At 37.3% G+C, this 24,978-nt stretch overlaps 1 protein-coding gene across 1 annotated transcript in view; it reads right to left on the bottom strand.

Annotated features, from left to right (window-relative positions):
* Nucleotides 1–24,978, bottom strand: part of Cntn5 (contactin 5) — a 1,035,258-nt gene that overhangs the window by 380,571 nt on the left and 629,709 nt on the right. Inside the window, exons 4-6 of the mRNA XM_076926087.1 lie at nucleotides 14,292–14,513; nucleotides 2,506–2,629; nucleotides 1,212–1,387 (exon numbers count right to left, since the gene is read on the bottom strand). Coding sequence (XP_076782202.1) covers nucleotides 1,212–1,387; nucleotides 2,506–2,629; nucleotides 14,292–14,513 — 522 coding nt within the window. The remainder of the gene's footprint in view (nucleotides 1–1,211; nucleotides 1,388–2,505; nucleotides 2,630–14,291; nucleotides 14,514–24,978) is intronic.

Below are 24,978 nucleotides of genomic sequence, written 5' to 3'. Positions count from 1 at the left end.
GGGTGTGTGAGTGAGAGAGAGAGAGAGAGAGAGAGAGAGAGAGAGAGAGAGAGAGAGAGAGAGTCATCTAATCAAAATCAGTATGGAGTTACAGTCACCATCTGAAGCATTACTGTTTCATAATATTTTCTTGGTTTTTAATACATGCAGAGGTTCTGAAATGTGCTATTACTTGCTTTAATAGACTGTAGGAAATAGCAGTTAAAATGCACAGAAAAGGATACAAGCGGGTAAAGGATGTCTGGTAAAAACCATCTGCTTTCATGAACGACATTTTAATGCTCAAGAATACTTTGTAGAATACCAGCCAACCAGAGCCCTCCAGGGTCTAAACCACCAGCCTGGGAGCACATAGGGAGGGACCCATGGCTCCAGCAGTATATGTAGGGGAGGATGGCCTTGTAGGACATAGGTGGGAGAGGAGATTCTTGGTCCCATGAAAAACAAATACAGAGGGGGGGGGGATGTGCGGGTGGGGAGGGAGTAGGTGGGGGCACAGCCTCATAGAAGCATCAGGAGGGGGAATGGAATAGGAGGTTTCTGGGTGGTGGGAGGAAGTGGGGTAAGGGATAAAATCTGAAATGTAAATATAATACCCAATTAAAAAAAAAAGATGAAAAAAAAGAAAAAAAGAAAAAAGAAAAAAGGAAAAAAGAAAGGTGATTTAGTAACACAAAGGGAAGGATTTAGAAATTTAGGAGACAGTTTATGTTAACGGAAGCAGCATCATAGGAACAGGAAAATCACACCCTCATAGAAGCAAAAGGAGGGGGGATGGGATAAGGGGTTCCTGGGTGGTGGGCGGAATGGGGTAAGGGGATAAAATTTGAAATGTAAATGTTATAACCAATTTTTAAAAAGGGAAAAAAAGAGAAAAGTTGTTAGAACCAACATCTTTAATAAAATGTCAGCCCTCTAAAAAAATTATCTTGATACTAAAACTTGTTTTGAGAATTGTATATTGCAGAATACACAGCCTTGGTGTGTCTACTCATCAAGCAAACCGAGCAGACCTGCTCAGAAAAAAGAAAAAAAAAAAAAAAAAAGAATACTTCATAGAGTTTATTTGGGAGCTAGCAAGTATACCAGGAATGTGGAATAGACCCTCAGAAGAAATTTGTGGTTTCTCTAGTTTTAATTCTGACTTATAGTTTAACATATTTTCACTCTTAAGTTTTGTAACTGAGGTAAAATAATCTTATTGTACTCACAGGCAAACTGCAACGTGGCTTCTCGACTGAGAATACTTCCAAACGTGTTGGTGGCTAAGCACTGGTATAGCCCAGAGTCCCTGAGTTCACTTGGATTGCTGATGATGAAGGTGCCATCTATAAGACTGTAACGATAGTCACTCTCCAGATCGATTTCTGTTCCATTCCGAAGCCATCTAAGAAAAATATTACAAGATAAATATATTATATTACTTGAAAGAATATGATATGTCTTGCATATATGGCAGGTCTCACTATGCAGCACTGGCTTGACTTCAGAGACAACTGGAATTGGGGTGGAGGGAAGGCAACTCTAGGGCAAGATAGAAACCTAGTTCAATGGAAACTCCCAGGATTCTATGAGAGGGACCCTAACTAAGACTCCTAATAATGAGGAATACAAAGCCTGAACCAGCCATCTCACATAACCAGGTAAGACTTCCAGTGGAGGAGTTGAGACACCAACCCAGCCACAAATCTTTGACTTACAATTTGTCCTGCCAGCATGATATGCTGGGGTAATGGCATAAAAATTGTGGGAGTGGCCAAACAAAGCCTGGTCCAGCTTGAGATCTATGCCATGAGAAGGGGCCTAACCCTGACACTACCTGAAAGACCAGAAACCAGAGGCCAGATGGCCCAGAGACCTAGAGTAGAACCAAACCATACTTTCAAAAAAAAAAAAAAATAACCCACAAATGTCAATGAAAATTAATGCCTAACCCAATTATCATTAGAGAGGCTTCATCCAACAACTAATGGAAACAGATGCTGAGACTCAAAGGCAAACATTAGGCAAAGTCTGGGAATCCTGTTGAAGAATGGGAGGAAAGACTGTAAGGAACCACAAGAAAACCCATAGAATCAACCAACCGGGGCTCACAGGGGTTCACAGATACTGGAATAACAATCAGAGCGCCTACATGGCCCTTTATATATGTTATGCTTGTGTAGCTTGGTGCTTTATGGGACTCCTAACAGAGGGAATAGAGGTTGCTTCTGACACTTTTGCCTGTTTGGGGGATTCTTCTAAGTTGCCGCATTCATTCTTAATTTGAGGATATGTACTGAATATCATTGCACCTTGATATAACATGTTTGGTTAATAACACTGGGAAGCCTATCCTTTTCTGAAGGGAGATGTAGGAGGCTTGGATGGGAAGAGAAGAGGCAAGGAGGTGTGAAGAATGTAGGGGCAGAGGGAGGGAGGGGAATCTGTGGTCAGGATGTAATATATAAAAGAATAAATTAATAAAATACTTTGAAAAGAAGAAAACCAATGCATAATTTTTACCTGTAAGTAGGAGACGGGTTGCCACGAACTTCACAATTCAGGGCTACCTTCTTTTCATCGGAATCAGTTGGAAAAATGACATCATCAGGTTCTTGCACAAATACTGGCCCATAATCCACACTTTCTGCAAAGACCCAAAGATGGAAACTTTAAAATAATTCAAAACACAAGGTCGATACATCTCAAACTATACTACATTCAAAATTTATGACTCCTTTTTAATTCAGCAATCAAATTTACAAAAGGAGTTGCTAACATGCCTTGTAGAATACTAAAATAATTTTAATTTTCTAAATTTATCTTCATGTGTGATACCCATAAATGAGCTTTAAAAATATTTTATTTTTAGACTCTTAAAGCTACAAAGAAAATAATATAAAGACATTTAATTTTTTTTAAATCTGCAAAATGCTTAGGATCTTAAAAACAATATACAATAGGGTTTCAAATTCAGATCGGCCCATGAGAGCTATAGATGTGAAATTGCTCATTTTCATACATTATATGGTTTATTTTCCTATTCTTAATTTATCCTTGTAAATTTTTAAACAATTAAACAATGCATTTTGATCAAGTTTATCTCCTATTCCTTCCTCTCCAACTTCTTCTATATACCCTCCTCGCTCCCTCAACCTTTCTGTCCTAATCCACTGAGGCCAAATAGTGTAGCCATTGTGTGCACGGGCCATGCACTGTTACTTGACAACCTCTGAGTGGCCACAGCCCTGAAGAACAAAAACTACCCTTGAATTCATCATATCTCCACTTATCCTCCCCAGGACTGGGAATATAGATATGTGCCGACATGCCCAGTTCATCCTGCATATACTACCCTCGCTCACTGGAATGCTGTTTACTTAAGGCTCAAGTGTAATGGAAAATGATGTAATGCAAATAGACACGTTTTTCCAAGAATCGGTACACATGTCCCAAAGTAATCAAATACTGAAAATCCAAAAGATTTGTATATTGCAGATCTAAAAATAGGTAAACACAGGATATAAAATAAGACAAGGGATAAAATGCATCAAGTTCTGGGTTTTGTAATCTAGACCTTTATCACCACTGTTTCCTTCCTCCTTCCCTTCCTCCCTTCTCCCCTCCTTCCCTTCCTCCCTTCTCCCCTCCTTCCCTTCCTCCCTCCCTTTCTCCCTCCCTCTCTCCTTCCCGCCTTCCCTTCTCCTTGGCTTGATTATCTAGTTCTAGGATTTCAGCATTACTACTTCCAACTGAAAATCAATGTTCTGAGATTCTTAGAGAAAGACATAATGGCCCGAGTCACATGGTGACTAGCTCTCACTCGTTTTTAAATATTTAAAATTAAGTTCTGCAACCTGACAGCATAGGACAAGAGAAATAGAAGTTCACCAGGCTTCATCAACCCAGAGAAGAGTGATGTTTGCTCTGGGCAGAGCCGCCATATGTGGTTATGACTGCATATAGGGTGAAGAGTAGCTTCTTGTTACTCACTGGCAGTAACTAGGGCCACCGACTTTTTAAGGATTTTAACCTTTATTAACAGACTGCTAAACATATATAGCTAGCGTATACCACTACTGCTCACTCTCTTTGAATTATTGGACTTGGGCTTCAAGGATAACATTTCCTTTCAGAGAGTTGCTTCAAATTAGATATGATCTGCTTGTTGCTTCATTATTTACAATAGCTGGTAAATAGAAGCAGCCTGGGTGGCCACCAACAGATGAATGGGCAATTAAAGTATGTTACAAATGCATGACAGATAATTAAAGTGAGCTAGAAATACCCAATGGGATTTTAACTTAGCCACAAAGAAAAGTAAAATCGCAATCTTTTCAGAAAAATTAATGGACTAAAAATATGTTAAGTGAAATAAGCTGAAGTCAGAAAGACAAATAGGACTTCTATATATGATTCGCTCTCTCTGTCTGTTTATTTCTGTCTCTGTGTCTATCTGTCCATATCTGTCTATGTTTTTCTGTCTATATCTTAGTCTATCAGTCTCTGTGTGTCTGTACCTTTGTCTCTCTGTCTCTGACTCTCTCTGTCTGTCTCACCTATCTGTCTCTGTGTGTGTGTTTCTGTGTGTGTCTTTGTCTCTTTCTCTCTGTCTCTATCTCTCTCTGTCTATGGATCAATCTTTCTGTCCCTCTCATACACCATACACAGGCACCATGCACTTCAGCGTTGGTGCACAACATTAACTAAAAGTACACAATGATAGAGGAAGAGGATACCTTGAGTTGAGCATAGAGGTAAGGGGATGCATGTGATACAAAGGCAAAAAGAAGGCTACCAGGGAAAGAGTGGCCAGCCGAAGCAAGCAAGGTAGCAGTTGACGAGGAAAAAATGTCAAAGTATGTCTAAAATGTCATAATCAAGCACACGAGTTAAAAAAAAAAACTAGGATAGTTTGTGAAAAACTATGCTAATTTAAAAACAAATTCTCCATATTGTAATTCTTGGTATGGTTCACAGTTTTTATTCGTATTTCTTGTGATGATTTATATAGTCCCCTTGCCCTATTTTCCAAGTGTAAAACTAATATATATATATATATATATATATATATATATATCCTCATATACATATATATGTATATATTGTATAATTTATTGACTCACAGATGTTAAGGACTTTTGTTTTGTATTCTTCTGACTGATTTTTCACAAACTATCCTAGTTTTTTTTTTAACTCATGCTCGTGTGCTTTATTATAGCTCAAAAACAGATTATCTATCTAAAATACAAGACTATAGAATCTGAGAATGTATTTTTTTTCTTTGACTTTTGATAGTTGTAAAGTCATAAAGAATTTGCCTCAGTTCTGGTTGCCCTTCCTTGGCACTAGTTTATACAGTATCCTAAGTTCACACAGAGACCCCCATTGCAACCATGAATGGGAACAACTCATGAATCATAACAAAAATCAAAGCCACCCTTCCCTCCCTTCCTTTAAGCACTAGAACAACTGCTCTCCTCAGAGAGGTTCATAACATGAACAATGATCTTTTGTTCACTGACACAGATCCTGCAATATCAGCCTCTATATACCTGTTTGGAGTCTTTGGTGCAATAGGTTTGTATCACATAGAAAACATGTACATCAAGTTAGGCCTCAGGATGCTGGAGATATCACAAGAGATATTTGGATAGCTGAAATGTGTTGAACAGGGCAACTTCGACTAGTTTAGGTAGCTCTCTATCAGAGCAGGAGGTGGTATGCATGGAGTTGAGCTAGAACCCGTGGTCAGATCAGAGTAGCATAAACTGGATATGCTTAAAATACACTTGTGAATCACAGAGCCATGCTACATAAAATGTCCTTTTCTTTTAAATGTTCTTTCCTTTTATTTCTAAGCTTCAGAAAACAATCTCAACTACTAGAGGCTCAGCAAACTCAGGAGATGAGGTGGTAGTGAGAGCAATGGGCTGTACATCTGCCCAGCTCTTTTCCAGTTATTCTAAAAACATATGGCTGGTGTACTCCTTTCATTATTCTTAAATGAAATTCATGAGTATTGTAATCTGATTATACAAAGAATAATTGAGCTTAATAGAATGAGAAATAAGAGTGAAATGATAAATCTGAAATATTACTTAGTTACGTATGTAACATCCCAGAAGAAATTATAACAGATGACAAAAAGATATGATGAGTAATTTTGTTTTAATTCATTATAAAATAACCACAAATGTAATAACTTAAAATATAACTTGATCTGGGGTGTATAATATTGGTCAATCATCCAAGTATTGGGTGATATGGTTTTAAAGCACTCACTCTTTCAAAAGTACTCACGAAGTTAATGAATTGTATATAATTTATATTGTTTTACATTGATACATTTATTATACTTAAAAATACTTTGCATGTAAAAATACCAGGGAGATTATTTTTTCTAGTTTTTATAAACAAAATTCACTCTTATGACAATGTGTGCTATGACAGTCAACAGTCCTTTGGATGCTAGTGATTGGCTCTTTCTTTAACATTCTCAGAGCCACTGTGTAAATTAAAGCATCATCCTTTAATTGTGTTACTAGTGAGACAGCCCTTGCTTCTTCCACAGGTTCTGAGGGAAGGTGCCACCGCAGCCACTCCTTGTGAGCCTGGGGCTGGCATTCTTTTCCACAGAACTGTCTTAGATAGTTAGGTTTGAGGGTCCCACCCACTTTTTTGGAGTCCAGCTTTCTGCAGAACTATAGTAATGCTACATTGAGGCAGAGACCCAGACTTTCCCTTTTAGCAACTTGCACTACTTCATCACACTGGATCAATTCTCCTCTCCCAGCTTTTGAGATCCACACCATTTCCTCCCAAGCTTCCTAGGCATTACTTTATTGCTTCATTACTGCCACAAAATCACTCCTCCAGCTAATGGGGAAGCCATCTTTTCTATATCTACCAGTGTTTTTCAGGATCATGACCAGCTGGTACCGGGGCTCCTTGGATTCTAAACCAGACTAAAATATTCCTTCTGATAATTACTATTTTTACCTTCATATTCTCAGACACTTATGTCTAGTGACTGCTGGTTATCTCTAACTTACAGCCCCAGTTGATAGTCTTGCTATTGGACACCAGCAGATCAGCAGTGTAATCTGAAGGAGTGTCTGGATCTTCTATCAATACAGCTATGAGAAATACCTGGATCAAAACCCAAGGGGGTAAGTGCTATATCTACAGATTGACTGAATAAGCCTACACACAGAAGTAGAAGAGAGACCACCTATTTTCACATTGTAGCCACTGCTGCTGCCTTTCTTTAGACGGTTATATTTTTCCTTTTGCACGTGTGATGACATACTACTGATACTTTTTATTTCCCTCCTGCCATCATAGAGCTTTTGTTATTATTTACAGTCTGGATGCTCAGAGGTCTCTCAAGCGACTGCTGGGGAAAATGTATTCTACTCCCTTAATGGACATTTCCTGGCAACCTAGATAAAATTTTAGACTTCTTAAGAAGTATGTTAATTAATAAATTTATTAGAGTTGTCCATTTGTTGCTATAAGCATTGTTTCTTATGCACAGTTCTTACAGTTCTTGCAAGGCACATGCCCTCTGTGCACTTTGCCCTTGAACATACTCACTGCTGTGTCTGGATTTCTCTCCCATGTCTAATCTATTCTGGCTCAAGTATTGCTTCCCCAGTGCAGTTACTGCTTATCATGACACCAGTTAGGTGTGACAGATTTTGTGATCATTACCATGCAAGGTGTGTGTTTTTGTGGGTAAATGTGTCCCATTCAAAGGCCAAGCAGGTAGAGACTCCTAATTGTGAATTTAATCAAATGTTCTTTTTTTTTCTTCTCATAATAGCTCAATCTCAATTTTCCCCGGCACACCTGCCTAGAAGCACCATGAAGTTCACTCCTATCTAGAGAAAGAGTAGCTGAATATAATGGCTAGGCCACTAAGCACACTGGATAAACATGCAGAACAGAAGGAAAATAAAATGGCTTCCACACCACAGGTATCTGCAAAAATAAATTCTAAATTTCAATATAGACTAGGCATGACACAAAATGATTCAAGTCAGGAATAAGAAGAATTAGTCACATTAAATGAAACATATAATAATATCCTAAAAACCTTCAGATACTTAGAAATCACAAAAACAAATATTTTTATCTCATCTTGAAATTAGTTTGTAAATATTTAACATAAATAATAGTAACTTCACTCTTGAAAGGTACATGGCAAATGTATGAAGTATCATAAGTTAGAGAAAAACAGAATTTTTCGAGGACAATTCATTTACATAGATAAAGAAGTGGGCAACAAACTTCTTACATGTCAAAGAAGAAGCCATCAAATAACCAAAGCATTAAGGAAAAGCTACTATCAATTTCAGGCTAAAGAAAAATGAAGGCCTTTCAAATGCAAAACCATTAAGATATTTTTTAGTGATCATATATTCATTATTTTAGGATATGATCAACAAAGGAAAAAGAAGCATTCTGAGGAGAGAAATTATGAATTTAGGGGCTCAATGCATAAGATGCCTGCTAGCCAGCCTGACAACCTACAAAAAGTAACCCCTTAAATATTGAAGTAGGGGCTGGAAAGATCATTCAGCAGTTCATAGCCCTTATTGCTCTTGCAGAAGATGGGATTTCAGTTCCCAGCACAGACATGGCAGCTCAAAATCATTTGCAACTCCAGCTCCAGGGAATCTGACACCCTCTTTTGATGCCCAAGACACACATAGTACACAGACATACATGAAGGGAAATCATTCATACACATAAAATGAAACAACTAAATCTTTAAAAATAGTACTAAAGTAGGCAAAATATTAAAATTTAATAAAGCTGATATGTAGTCACAAAATTTCCTTTGTGTTTCAAACACTTCACATTTTTAATCAGATAAAATTTAGCACATTTGATGTAGATGATTAAGTAAAATAGTAGGAAGAATAATTTTATCTCTTCAGCTTGCAACATTTGCTTTTCCCTTTTCTGCAGCATCTGCTAAAGTAACAAATAGAACTAAAAAGTGGGTTTTGCACAGAATATTAAGGAGAACAAAAAGAATGCATAATTAAGTTCTGAATAAACAACTCTTGGCTGACTATAGGGATTGGCTGCCTAAAAAAATGTACCCAGATGTAGGAATGATCACAAGATGACACAGAAAATTAAAATAGATGAAATGTATAAAGCTTTTCCAGTACGAAAGCATGAGAATAATCAACAGAGGAGAATAGAGAAGTGTGGTCAGGAAGGGACTGCACCCACAGAAAAAAGAAAGGCAAGGGTTTATTTTAACACTGTCTCCAAGGTTTTGGATACCAGGGAAGGTATAGCCTGGTCCTCCTCAGACTCTATGCTTTTCACAAGGTAGATAAGACATGGACCCCAATACTATAATGTATACAGATCCACCTGTGAGCAATCTCCAACGATTGCTTCCCAGGATTGAGTTCCTGAAGAATTTTTTGGATGCTGTAGCTTGCTGATGGACAGTTCTCAGGATCAGCTGACCTCTTTCAGGAAGAGGAACAATACAACAAAAGAAGGAATAAGAAGCAGAAGCTCAGTGTGGGGGAAACTCTGCAAATTAAGGTTGTAGTCTACCATGGCCACATGGTGCCCCTAAGATCCACAAAAGGGAAGACTCCCTTAGCTGCAGTGTTTCCCTTCTCTGACCTTGTCTGGAGAGTCACATCCTCTACAGAGAGAAGATCACATAACCCTTGGCAAACCTACAAGCTGAACTTACTCTTTCCCAGCAAGTACCTGAGATTCCTGGAATGCCCCTCCATACAGATGTGCCATTCACAGTACTTCAAATTCCAGCTAATGATTTCACTCACCTTCAAAACTACTTCCTACTCTCCAAACTTCATATATATAGCCCTAGCTTACCCCAGTAAAGGGTATGTGTACAAGTTCACTATGAATAAAGGTATACACACAAGCAAAGATAGTTTAAGAAAGCTGTTTCATTGAAGACCGGAGAAGGCCTTCTCCCACCGCATCCCCCAGAACTGTGCTTCATCCTTTCAGCCTGGTGTGCAGCAGCATCTAGACACCCTGAGAGGGAGGAAGTAGAACCATAACTGGACCTCAACATGCATACCACACTAGAGTATACTGTGATACAGTGTTAGGAGTTAGGTTCTGTACTTCTGTATAGTCAGAACTCTAGAAGGCAACTATGGTTATGTGTGTGAGGAGGCATGGGGAGGGGGTGTTAAACACAAGAGACTGAGGAATCACTGTGAGTCTCTTTAGATGCCTACTGGACATCATAATACCTTTATAAATCACCATTATATTTTGATGTATATCCATTAATTAAATTATTAATTTAATAATTAAATTATTCATTTTAATACTTTTGGGGTGAGAAAAAGTATGCGAGTTTTCCAGTGTCTGTTCCAATGCATATGCTGCAATGAACATGATCTAAACCTACTTGTATCTGTGTGTAAGTTTCAGCTAAATGTTTACTACAAAGTTAAACGGTTTTTCCATTTCTTTCCAGGAAACTGGGATTGTCGATTTATTAAAAACAAAATAAATAAACAAACAAAAAACCCTGTGCCTGCACCACTTCCTTCTGGCTTGACTCGGGGAAGGATCAGGATGGCTCCCTTTTCAGACTCTGTTACTTTTCTCATTTTTCACAAGAGCATGTCAACCTCAGGCTTACTCTCTATCAAAGCTAAAGGGAATTACCTGACAAAAGCCATATGTCAGACACCTGTCCAGGAGAAAGAATTCAAAGTAACATTCAACTGAGATCTATCAAATAGTCAGATGAGAAAGCAAAAGTCAGGGGAAAGTCCTTACAATGTTCCCTTGGATATTCTAAAATGTGGATTAAACTACAATTAGATTCAGTTGGGTCCCAGACTAGAGACTTATGTTTCATTCAGTCCAAGGCACAGAGGCTTGGCTATTACATAGGAACATAGGAACCTTTGATAGGTGAAATGCTCTACCCTCTGAACTTTAAAAAGATTCCTAATTAACATGTGTATGTGATTAACACTAAAGAGAGCAGATACACAAAATCACTTTGTCCTTATTTGCATCTCATCAGGTTCTGTTGAATGGGATGAAATTTATTGATGTTTTGTAGTAATGTTTGAGTTAAAGGTTATTGTAGAAAGCAATAAACTCATAGTGAGATCAATGCAGAAAACACGTGTCAATTTTCATCAGAAAGAGGAAAACTTTGAACTTCTGAGCATTGATAAACAACTGACCAGACTTTTATGTTCCTTGGTGTGATGGCTATTCTTGATGGTCAACATGACTATATTCTGTATTAACTGTTAACTCAACCTTCTGGTTATACCTGTGAGGAAGTTTCTTGAATGAATCATTTGTGGTGGGAAAATGCACCTTAAATCTGGATCACACCTTTGAGTGGAAGCACATAAAGAGGACAGGGAAAAAGGAAGTGCTTGCTCATTGCCTGCTAGCACTCACTCACAATGGCAAGCCTATTCTTTTACTAGAGCTCCCAACTCTCCATATATATTTTGTTTTTCTAGACGGCCCTGACTAAAATACATTTGGCTACTACTTAGTCCAGAACAGGACTGGCATACAGCAGATATAAAAGTCTAATACTGTGAAGAGAAGTGTTTCAAGCCGACATTTTGAAGGTACTCGCCTCTCTCTTATGCCCTTATGCAAATTGACTTTTAAATGTCATTTGTTTTACTTCAGACTTCCTGGCTATATTTTAGTTAAATTGAGAGGTACCTTAACTTCCATTAGCTGCAAGAGAACATACCAGTTGTCTCTCAGCTTGAAAGTATTAAGACAAATATACAAAGCTTGTTTTTTCTGAACACTCAATAACTTCTAAATAATTCATAAAATAAGAATGCCATAAAAAGTTAATCCCAAGGTATATTTGTCTGGTTATGATAGTCTCACCAGTGGTATATTCATTGATGAGCCCAGGAGCAGTTACTAGTGAGTTCCAAATTCACTGCCATACAGGTAACTGGTTAAACTCAGTGATTATAAAACAAAACAAAATGAAACAAAAAGACATAAATGTTATAAAGTCAATGAGGGTTTAAAGGTGTTATAAATGGGTTCATAGCATGCAGTGTTGACAACAATTAGAATGCAGTACATAAATGCAAGAAACTTTCAAAGTATAAGTTTAGTAGCAGTTAGAAAGGAAATTAAATATAATGAGAAGGGAATTTTGAAATTCTTATTAAACATTTTGCCATTCAACATATATTTAAGATTCAATCACCTTGTGTGAATAAACTGCAAAAGCTAGCATCATGGGATGGATGCCTTACAGGGGAAAGATTTGTATAATCATGAGTAATGAGTTCGCCTCCACACAGCAATTCGACCTAAGTTGATACTTTAATGTTTGTAATAAAGTTCCTGGAAAATATGTCTTCAAATGTCTCATCTATCCTCAGTCAGTGCTGAATGTCATTCAATATTTCTCTTAAAATCAGTAAAGGCATAAATGAAAACTGTGCAGAGAGCTAATTAGTAATTTGATCCTGGGAGAGACATATAACCGCATCTGCATTTTCAGTCCTGAAGAAACCACAGTATCTACTCGACACATTTCTTTGAGACATTGAGCGAGATAAGCTATATCTAAATCATGGCACTGTGTCTGCTAATGACCATTGGCAGGCATGCTCGTTAACCTCATTATGTTCTTTTCAAATGTCTAATGATGACAGGTATAGGGAACAATGGAAAGATATTTCTCAGTCCATAATGTTAATAAGTATAGAATGGTTGTTAATTTGACCGATATCTAAGTGTGACATCTGTCTTATCTATTTATCACTCTAAAATGAAATATAAGCATATATTCATAGGATATGTAATATACTTAACACCATTTTACTAAAGAAAATATAGGAACAAAAACCCTACAGTTAACGTGTTTATTTCATTTATTTAAAGATTTACTTTATTTTGAATTGTGTGTGTGTGTGTGTGTCTGTCTGTGTGTTGATCTCTGTACATGTATGTTAGTACCTGTAAGCCGCCAATCTGATGGCTGACTGAACAGCACCGCAGAGTTGATGAGGCTGACTAGAACAGTGCTGCCGCTTCGACTCCACGGGCCAAGGCGCTCAGCGCAGGCGCGCGAGCGCCAGCCGATCTGACGCAGCTAGCCAAGATGGCGCCTGCTTAGGCTTCTGGTAGTAACTACCAGTGCACTGTGCATGCGCAGTTCAATTTGGAATTTGGCTCCAGCCCCTCCCGAACGGGGCATGCAAATGAGGTACCACTAGGGTACCACGAACCTGACCAATCACCCCCTCCCGGGCGGGGTATGCTGATGTGTATGCTAATAAAGCACTGCAATTGGACCAACCATGCATCTCCATGCGCTTATCTCCGCCCAGGGCTGGGGGTATATAAGCAGCCTGTTCTGGGCATTCGCTTCTACAATAAAGGCTGTTGAGAAGGATCTGGTTTGTCGTGTCTTTTTTGCTGATCTAGCGGGGGCGCGACAAGTACCCAGGGGCATTCCATTCCCCTGAAGCTGGGGTTTAGAACTGGAGTTACAGGCAATTGTGAGTTGTTTGATGTTGGTACTGGAAAGAAATATAATTCAGATGCTCTGTAAGAGCATTTTTAACTATTGAGTCTCCCCTCCAGTCCTCAATATACCTGTTTTAAGGCTACAGATTGACAAATTGCCATTAAAAAAAATAAAAATAAAAAAAAAGAAGGAAAGAGTTGTGCTTTCACTTTTAGATTATTAAGTCTGAGAATTGGTTATAAATCAATATTGCTAGTGAGTATAATTAACAGTTGATTTCACCAAGGATCCTGGGAGATGTTTATAACAGTAGCCAAGAGTATTAACAGGCTCCTCCTCTGAGTGGCCTTTTCTTCTCTTTCACAGACGGCTTTCCTCCTTTTGCTCTCCAAAATTGCAGTTTCCAAAGATACAATTGTAAATTCATGGCCTATTCCTATAATACATGGATCATCTTCAACCCTCTTGTATTCTTACAAACATCAATCTGTTCTAAGGACTCAGAGAGTAACCTATTTGAAATGCAATCAGGGAACACAGCAATCCATCTCCCAACTCTGCTTCTAAGTACACCAGTTAACAAGAGCAGATGCTCTATCCAAACTGAACACATGCCTCTGAACTCCACTTGCTTTCCCAATGTTGACCTATCTCTTCAAAACTCTCCCTATAGTCCAGTGAAGTCCAACTCTCTCCTCACTTCAGCAGGCTTGAGACCTCTCATTAACCATCTTGTGTGAAGTGTTCCTTGCCTGACTGATGCTATTTTGTAATTTTTTTCTGTACTTACCATCTTGTCTAAAGGCATCTGAGGAGTGATAAAGGTTGACCGGGGAGTGGTACTGTTGTGCTGCCCCTCGCCAGCTCGGTGGAGAAACACTCAGGGTACCCAACGATGTACTGCTGTACCGTGGTCTGGACTTGGAACCAAAGGCAGATGAGGTTGAACTTTTCTTAATTCTTAGCAAAGCAGCATATGAAGTAGAAAGGCCAGAGAGAGCTTCAGAGTATTCTGAAAAAAAAAAAAAAAAAAAAAAAGAAACAATAATACAGAGTCAATACAGAGTCAAATCTAAGGCCCTTGATTTATGTTTTTTCTTATGAAAATAGTTTCTTCTGACTAAATTCTTGGAATTCTGCTACAACTGAATTCAAGCTAGAATGAAAAATGGAAAAGGTTAAAGGGTATCTGCAAGGATTTGAAATATTTAATAAAACCTTCCTGGTTGTAATCATGTTCTTTTAAGAAATTAGGATTAAAAATATATGAATGCCGGGCTGTGGTGGGCACATGCCATTAATCCCAGCACTTGGGAGGCAGAGGCAGGCGGATTTCTGAGTTCGAGGCCAGCCTGGTCTACAGAGTGAGTTCCAAGACAGCCCGGGCTATACAGAGAAACCCTGTCTCGAAAAACCTATATATATATATATACAATAAATAGAGAAAGGAAAACATGGAGGACAGAAAATTGAGGAAAGAATGAAGAAGGGGTGGAGGGATAAAAAGAGAGGGAAAGAGAGGGGGAGGAAAGAAAAAACATTTAAACACTAGCCTTACATATCCTGTTTTCAAAAATGCTTGGATTATTTTGAGTTTGTTTTAATCTGTTCCACGTATTATAAATAAAAACCTTCTTTATTAATGAAATTGGAAAAATATTTTCACTTTTTTTTATAGATATAAAGGTAAATACACAGAAACAGAAACTTCTCTGGCTGAAATGCATGATGACATACCAGAAGGTTCTGCAGTGATACCTGTCAACTATCAAACATGAATGAATCTAAATGCAATTCATTCTATAGGTTAGTTGTAAAATTTTTAGAATTTTACAAGATTTAGAAGTTAATATCAAATAGAAATGGTATTATAAAAAGTCCATTTTTATTAATAATTAAGAAATATTTTGGTTGTATTTTACTTAAAATCCTAAGGTGCTATGTTAGGAAATAAAGAAGGTATGTAGTGTCTGAAATAGCTTAAACTATTATGGGCTCAGAAAATAATGTGGTAGTTTGAATGAGCATGGGCTCCATAGGATTCAAGTGGTCCCCATCTGAATATTTGACTTGGTCTTCACTGATGGTGAGCTTTGAGTTTTCAAAAGGTCATATCAGGTTGGTTCTCTGTGGCTCTCTCTCTCTCTCTCTCGGTCTCTCTCTCTCTCTCTCTGTGTGTGTGTGTGTGTGTGTGTGTGTCTCCTCTCTCTCTCTTTCCTCTGACTCTATGACACTGCCTGCTGACTATGGATCAGGATGTAAATTTCAGCTCCTCCTACAGCACTATGCTTGTCTGCATGCTAGCACGCTCACCACCATTGATGATACTGTACTTATTTTTTTTTTTAGATGGGAAGATACAACTCTAATCCATATCTTTTTAGGTAGATCTACTTATAACCTGGCCCACACCTTCTCGTGGCAGCCTATATAAAGGGTATGGAAGGAGGAAGCTTGCTCTCTTCTTCTGTTTGCTTTCATTGGCAAGTACAATTCTTCGTAACATTAGAGCCTACTTCTTTGGGGTTCTGGTGTACACCTAAAACCAGCTAATACACCCAGCCCCATGAACTAAACAGCTAGTATTTTCTTGGACCTTCCATTGGTAGGCAGCCATTGTTGCACTAGCTGAACCACAGCCATTCTAATAAACCCTGTTTATATTTATTCACTTGAATCCATTCTGTTCCTCTAGAGAACCTTGACTAATACAGGTAAAACTAGAACTATAGGTGATTCAATTGTAGCATAATTTTGGGAAACAATGTAAATATAATAAGTTTAAAACAGACATTGGATTTTTGCATATCTAAGACTAACTGAATGGAACAATTTGCTAAGAATGGGAGTCTTTTTTTAATGTTTTTACTTGCTGTATATGGGTGCTTGGTCTGCATATAAGTGTGTGCACTGTATTTAAACCTGGTGCCCATAAGAAGCCAGAATAGATCTTCTGGAACTAGACAAGTGCTGGAGACTGAACCCAGGTTCTCTAAAAAAATTAGCCATTGCTTTTAACCATTGAGTCATCTCTCCAAAACCAATCTTGGTATAAGTTTAAGAATCAGAAGTTTTTTCTCAGAGAATATATTTTTATCTTAAAGCCTGCTAAATAATGTAAGATGAAAGTCATGTCTTTACCAGTAAGCTTACTCATAATTAAAATTACTTAAAATCACTGCATGGCCTCATACAGATATTTTGGGATGTAGAAATATTTCTGTGATTTGGAAATAGCACTTTAGGTGCTAAAGTATCCAATTAAGTTTAACATTTCTCTTCTGTGAAATTGTAAATATAATTTTCTGAGAGTCAAGAAAAAATATTTTTGGATGTTTTCTCTGTGTCGCAGCCTATTAGGAGCTGAGAAGAGATTCGTGTGTTTGTATAATAGGGATATCAAAAAGTCATTTTATAGATATTGTAGAATAAAACAAAGTCATATATGGAATTGGAATGATTCCTGGCTTATAATGGGAATTTAATTAATGATGGTTTGCATTGTCTCCGTATTTCACCTCTTAGTCTGTACTGCTATCTAGGTGAGATACCCAAGTCCTCCACTTCTCTCCATCAGCTGACATTAGGCCACAGTGTAAGAGCATAAATAGTGTCTTATTTTATGTTTTGTCCTAAAGAGCCCAAAGAGTGTGTATCAGAGGTAGAAGATAGTAATCCTTAAACTGTCCAAACAGCAATATTCCCAAAAGAAAATTATAAAAAAATGAGAAGATATGTGTGTGTGTGTGTGTGTGTGTGTATATATATATATATATATATATATATATATATATATGATTAAAGAAAACTTAGCATTTGCACATTCTTGTTATTTTTCTCTCTATTGTATCAAGGAATGCTTTCTTTTCATTTTCCTGAGAATGGATTAGGAAATAGTGACTCTTATTAGTTATTTTCTGAGAAAGTGGCTTTTCAGTTAGTCAGTCTTTTAATAAGTACCTATGCTGGCAATGCCAGTGGAACCTAGTTAGGCATTCCTCATTTCTCCTTCGATTTTCTTCCTTTATATAGAACAGCCCTTAGGGAATGTGCCTTACAGTAATTTCTAAAGTGGCCTAGAGATGTTGCGATAAAACTCAATTAACCTGGTGCTCTCACTCCATGGGATCCCAGCTGGAAGATGGGTAGGAGTAAATATTAATGCCTTCATTAAACATCTCTTCCTCAAATGACCCTGAGACCACTAAAGTTAGATTATTTAATAAAATCATGGTCTACTAAGTCACACTGACATTGCCACGTCTTGTGGTATCAGAACTGACAGTGATCTTTTTCGTTATTTCAAAAGTAATTTTATAGATTTAAAATACCTCCACTGAATATAAATAATATTAACAAAACTGAATTGGAATATGTAGGGCTGGGATTCTTTAGGGTAACATTTACAAATGAAACAAACTGCCATTGTGATAAAGGATGTATTTTAGTCACTCTTGATACTTTAAATATTTATAAATTTTCTAAAACCTATTAAATGTATCAATTTTCCTTATGTCCCTAAGAATGAAAATATTTCTAGAGAGAACTTCAAGCCTCTAAAATATTGATGATAGCACTAGAACATACAATGAGGCTCTGCCTTAGAAAGCCTTCTGTCACCTGCTCACATGCTGATAACATATTTAAAGGTTTCAGACAGGTGAGTAAGGCACATTAGAGAGACAGGAATGAGCAGGTTGCTTCTATAAATTCTTGCATCACCTGTACTTCTGATTTTAGCTTTAAACAAAAGTACTCTAACACATCAAGTAACATGTGGTGGCTTCTCCTAATTATAACACTTAAAGTCATGGTTCCAGAAAGAAAGATCATTGCATACCGATGACAAGGTGCCAGGACAAGTAGACGCCAACTTCTCCTACTATATGATGCACAGTCATTAAAGTCAGCATTAAAAAAAAAAATGCTCTCTGATGTTTGCCAAGGTTACCGCCATGGTGGTTTTATCTGATGAAGATTTTCTGCTCACTGTGCAGTTTCAGGCTGCTTCTGATTCGTGACGCTTTCGAGGATGAATGGATGGAACACCTCCACAGAGCTTGACATGTGACACATACTTAGAAAAGCTTAATAATTGTAAACACTCTATGTTAACTCAACTTGTTTTCTGCACGCATGCCTCAGGAGAGTTGAGATAGCCCAGGTCAGATATATTCCCTGCCTCAACTCAAATTGTCTGTATTATATATAAACTTGACATCATTTTAGCTGCATGAGCTGGAAAGAACTGAGAAGGGTGAAATTCAGTATGTTTAAAGTTCTGTTGTAAACTCAAGCATCTGTACTAATTATTCTTACATATAAAAGAGAGCAGCCAACAGCAATGCAGTCCTAGAATTTTTGCCTAAAATAGAGAAGTAAGTGCAGCCACATAGTATGGAGAATAAAGTTCAAATCTACCGACTGTTGCTTCTCAGATCGACTTTGGACAACTGAAGCCACTGTGATACAAGAGAATAGTTTTATCTCTCCTGCTGAACTTGTATATAGAGAGGTGTATCATGGAAACATTACATGTTAAATTGAATATGATATGATTTTATTTTAAGAAAAATATTTCCCATTTTGTAGTTTACAGCTTCAGTATTTATACAGAATCTCTTTAAATAATAAAAAAGCATAATGTGTGATTGCTTAAATTGATATTCTTTTATAATATGAATCACTGAGGAAATTAACATTGCTCTGGTTGTGGAGTGTAACCACACTTGCAATTAAATGATTCTCTCTTACTTTGGATAAGAGGTTTTGGTAAACCTTTAACTGTTCTAGTTATATAACCATACATGATCTTATTCTTTTTGTGTTTCACAATGATTATAAGTGTTTCACTTATAATGTATAACACACTGTATACATTCTAATTACTGTACACTGCTCATTAATATGATCCAGCTAAACATAGTTTCAGAAAACATGGCTTCCTGAAAAATTTGAATTTGTCATATGGACAAAGTATGTGTTTGATACAACAGCAAAATCAATAATTATTATGATGGTTTTGTTATGTTTGCGATGTCCATGGTGCAAAATACCCTCTACACTGCATCTTCAAAATGTAGGTACCCTCAGCTATGGCAGACTTTGGAATGAAATTAAACATGACCATTTACATCAATGGAATTCTAGGTAACTAAAGATAATCAATACAATTGGCCTATATATGCATACTGCAATACATGGTTTAATACCTATCCCATGCACAAGAAATGATTATCTTGTGCAGCCTTGCAAAGAACAAGATACAGAAACAAAATAGAAATAAATTATTCCTGCCTTCAAATGGTTCTTATAATCTAAGAGGTGCATAATACAAACTTCAGGAAAATGACATTAAGACAATGTAGATACAATATAAGTTTCGGAGCCCCTGTTAAAATATCACCTTCATTGATTCACTATTTCTCTTTAGTAAAGCTCATGTCTTCACTTTCTAGAAGATATTGTATTGAGTGTATTAAGTGGGTGGTCTCCAACTCTCTGATAAAAACACAAAGGGCTTCCTCAGGTCTGGTAGACTCTATCTCACATGGTGCTATCTTGGGCACATATAAGGAACTTGACTGGGCTCAAAGAAGTTGTATCATCCAAATTAGGTGTGCATGTTGGACGAATGTGATGAGAACCCCCAAACTTGTTATGTTTGGCTGTCTGTCAATGGCTTTCTGATGATCACACATTGACTGTAAAGTGTGAGCTGGAATAAAAGGGCAACACAACCACTCATTAGAAGGCAGTTTTTCGTCACAGTCATTTTCCATACCTTTGACTCTGGCAACTAAAGGCTGGTAAGCCACATGCCGGAGTAAATGAGGAACTTTGCCACTAACAACAGTTTCTTCAAAAGAAATGCTATGCAACGGAACTTTCAATGTTTGTTCAACAGAGGATATACCTGAAAATCAATTGAAAATCATTGCTTTTGATTCTACTGCTCTTGACTAAACTAAAAGAACATAGCCCAGTGACCCTGAAGCAAAGACACTGGACAGGCTGGCATAGGGCAGCCAGATTTAGTGAGTCCTCTCATTTTGGTACCAACACATCTGTCCCACAGCCAAACTTACTATGTTACCAAACTCTACTGATAGAAATGAACTCTAAGTAGGAATTTCTTCCTAGGCCTTCATCAGCAGCTCACCAACTGCCACTTCCCAAGTCAGTTCTCACACATTATTAAATTTCAAAGGGATTTTTCTCACTGATTAGTGGGTCTCTCACCTGCCACTTATTGCTTTAGGCATTACCTTCTAGTCAGAGTGACTGTTCTCACAGTCTTTCCCCTTAAGGAATAAATCACAGGGTTCAGATCCCACAGAAACTCTGCTGCTCAAAATTTGCCCTGACTTATTATTTTAAACATTCCAAATATAAAAGCAATATATACTCAATTATGGATGAAAACTGCCTCTCATCTTGCTCTTCAGCCATAATGGACTTTTTCTTCCCAAAGTACTTTGATCTGTAGGTCAATGCCTGCTTTAATGGTAGTGGCAAGCTGCTTCACCAAATGCTACTGGATCAGTGTTTTGATCTACAGACCAGAAACACTGGCAGTTTGTTTGGTTTTGTTTCAAAGAAATTGGATTCATTTCTTTATTCAAACTCCAGCTTAGTTATTATATTCTGATCACTTACTCAAGAAATGTATATATACATAGACACACCTGTGTGTGTGTGTGTGTGTGTGTGTGTGTGTGTGTGTGTGTGTGTGTGTGCAGTCTCATTATGTAGCTTTGGGTGGTCTGGAACTCACTATATAGACCAGGCTAGTCCCAAAATGTAGAGATCTGACTAATTCTGTCCCTATAGTTCTAGGATTAAAGGAGTGTGGCATTATGTCTAGATAATTTGTATTTTTATCCAGATTGATACAGAATATATAATCACATCCCATGATTAGGTGAGTTTTCTGTTACATACATTGGTGTGGGAATATCTCTGAAATATATCATTTTCCTTTGGACTATGAAGCTCCTTAGAATATCTTCAGGGAACAGGAGTTTCTGAATATTAAAAACTTCTTTCTAAAGGTGCTGAGAAATGGTCAAGTGGTTACAAGTATTTGTTCTTAACGAAGACTCAGGTTTGGTTCCCAGCAGCCAACCTGGCAGCTCACATCCATCCATAACTCCAGTTCCAGTGACTCTGACACCTTCTTCAGATCTCCACGGGCACCAGGGCACGCAGGAGATGCATAGCAAATAACTCACACATAAAGCGATTTTTTTTTTGTATCTTTAACAAATTGCATACAATATCGAATAAAATAGTTCTTTAAAAAAAAATTTGCTAAAATTGTTTTCCAAGTGATTTGACTCATTTTCCTCTCTCCAGATTTATAAAAGTATGTTTGTTGATATTTGTGTATCCTTTTCATCTTTTACAGAATGATCACTGGAGACAAATGTTTTCTTTATTTTCTACGTATGTTTGCTGATCTAGTCATTGAACTTGATTTTGACTGTTTGTCACGTCATTATTTTTTCATGGGCACAAATTTCTTCATTGAGTACTATCTCAAGGAACAGAGACCTGCTGACCCAGCTGATGGCCTGAGTCTCAGCCCTGGGGACATACATGTTAGAAGGAGAGAACCCATTCCCTCCCCATCGTCTTTTTACTTCTACATGCAGAACCATGGTATGCTCGTATCCAATTCATCTACAAACAGTAAATAAAATCCAAAGGAATCAAAGTAAGTCATGTATCAAATGGCTTTCCCTGTTTCCCTACTGAAGTTCACTTTTGTTGGTATGTCACCGCACGCTGACCGCTATGATATGCGGCCCCATCTCCAGATCTAGCGTGGCACTGTGTGTTTCAACAGCAAGGAAAAACGGCTTCACTAAACACTGCCGCAACTGTCCTTTCTGCTGTCACAATATTTTGTTCCTTAAAGTTTGTTTGAGATTGTCATTAAACCCACTTATCTTGGTGCTGAATATACCTAATTGTGGCTATGACTTTTTATTTCATGACAATGCAAAAAAAAAAATTGTGACTTTTTTTAGTTGACATTTTTCTTCTTTTCTAATATGACAGTTGGTCAGCGGCTAGGGCTCAATTTGACATTTATCAGCTACCTAATTAAAATGTAGACACTTTTATAAAAATTGCAAATGTGACCTTCATTTGTGTATTTTTGCTTGCTAGCATGTTTATTGAAATGTCACAAAGAATTTCACTCTGTTCTTTCCCATAATGCTTAATTATATTATCTTGAAAGTGTTCATTACTTGGTTACCATAGAATATGAAGTCACATGGCCTCCCTGGAGAGAGTAACACTATAGTTTCCACCCTGTGTGGAGCAGGAATTGCAAGGATGTGTCTATAGTATGCCAAAGCAACCAAGTGAAAGTGGAAATTTGTTCAATTAACAAGTTGGCTAAGTTTCCTAATGTCAAACAAAACCTCTATTGTTTCTTTCTCTCTGTTCAAACAAAGCTTTGTAGACAGTGGGTTGATTGTTTTGGCACTCTGTGAGGACAGCCCAGACCTCGGGGTCACCTTCAACCCTTGTAGTCTAATTGCTTCTAGCCATCCTTTCTGTTAGCAATTTTATCCAAAGTCCATTGCGCTGTAATTACCCCTGGCTCCTACTCTGGATCCCACACCTATATAAGTTTTTCAGTAACTCTACATGCGATTTCTTTCTGGATCCTTCTGTTCAATCTGTACAGTCCTGGGGGAATAGTGTTGCTGCTCTCCATCAATGCCTGACCCAAACACTGTTGTTTTCCTTCAAAGCTGACACAGCAAAGCAAAATGTTTCTCTATTAAAGAACATTTCCCATTGCTCATTAGAATTTTATATTTCATTCTTTATGCTCCTCTTCTTAAAGTTTAGTCAACATTGAATTACTTCTATTGTCTCTCAAATGAGCTAGACCTCCAACTGATTACCTTTTCCCACCATATATTAATCATGAATCTGTGAATATTTTATAAAGATATAATTTGAGAAGCTTCACACTTATATGAATTTTATTTAGAAAACTACATTTCCATAGAGCACTTTATCTTATTTTAGAGAAAAATAATTGTAATTCAAGAGAGATATTGAAACATCAATAAATTATACACACATATAAATATACATGTTTCTTTTCTTGTAGTGCACCTACCGGCTTACAGGTGAATGATTGACTCTCTCCTAATGTCTATTATAATATCACACTTTATTCCAAATGTCAACACCACAAGGACACCTATACATCTCAATGTAAAATCAGTGTGTTGAACTCACATAGGATTTGGAAAATTGATGTAGTATGTATAATTGTTGACCCTAACAGAATTTTTGTTGAACAGTAAAATATCATAATAATCTTAAAGTGTCATTATTTCAAAAGATCCAACTATTTCTTAAACAGCTGAAAGCAGAAGACTTTTTCTATAATGTCAATATTTTGCAAATGAGGATACACATTGGTCAATTCATTTTGACTTAGTCAACTTACCAAATATATTTCCCCAAATGAATGGTTCTACAGCATTGTTAAAATGTGAATTTGTACACAGTTAATCCTATTTATTCTTCTCATTTGATGGACGTATACTACTATCAAGTGTAGTTTACTAGATTTTTATTTTGTACTCAGGCATTTTCTGAGATATGCTACTAATAGATCTTTATGAATGAAGGAAAAAGTCAAAGACCTGGTTAAACGCTTATTCAGAGTTTCTCATCCTAAGCAACATAAATATTTTAAGTTATAGGGTAGGGATATAGTTCATTTGGCAGATCTGAACTATGAGGCCCCTGAGTTTGGTTCTTCGGTACCACATAAAACTTGGGCATGGTGGTATAAGATGTGTAGGAGGAGCTAAGGTAGGAGGAGTACTGAGAGGAAGAAAAGGAGTAAGAAGAGGAGAAGAAGAAGGAGAGGAGAAGCTAGGTGATGAAAGAGAGAAAGAGGGGGGGAGACAGGGAGGCAGATATTCATGTATCTCCACCAGTCAAAGATAGTTGTTATATCTAGGTCGGTCAGTGGGTTACACCTCTGATTGAACAATTCCAAACTTATAACGCTTATGATTAACATTATTTTTAAAAAATAATGTATAAATGCAAAAAGGAAAAGGGGGCATGGGATAGGGGTTTCCTAAGGGGGGTGGGGGGGAATGGGGATAGGGGATGCCATCTGAAGTGTAAATAAAATATCTAATAAAAAAAAGAAAAAAAAGAAAAGATTGTAGTCTTAGCACTGGGGTAGCTCAGGAGCACAAATTCATTCTCACATATATAGCAAGTTCAAGGTTAGCCTGGGCTACATGAGAGACTCCCAGAAAAATTAAAGATTATGGAATATTTCAAATAATATAAAAGTATCTACAAATGTAAGAGCATAAAATGAAATTTTAGTCAATTCACCAACCCTAGAGCAAGTACCACAGTTATCAGAAGCAAAGGGAGGTATGAGGGGGACCTGATTGTCATGATTTCCATAG

Source organism: Arvicanthis niloticus, chromosome 27 (genome assembly GCF_011762505.2).
Source record: "Arvicanthis niloticus isolate mArvNil1 chromosome 27, mArvNil1.pat.X, whole genome shotgun sequence".
Lineage (NCBI taxonomy): Eukaryota > Metazoa > Chordata > Mammalia > Rodentia > Muridae > Arvicanthis > Arvicanthis niloticus.
The sequence above is the reverse complement of the archived record's forward strand: the minus strand, read 5'-3'. Positions and strand labels throughout refer to the sequence as shown.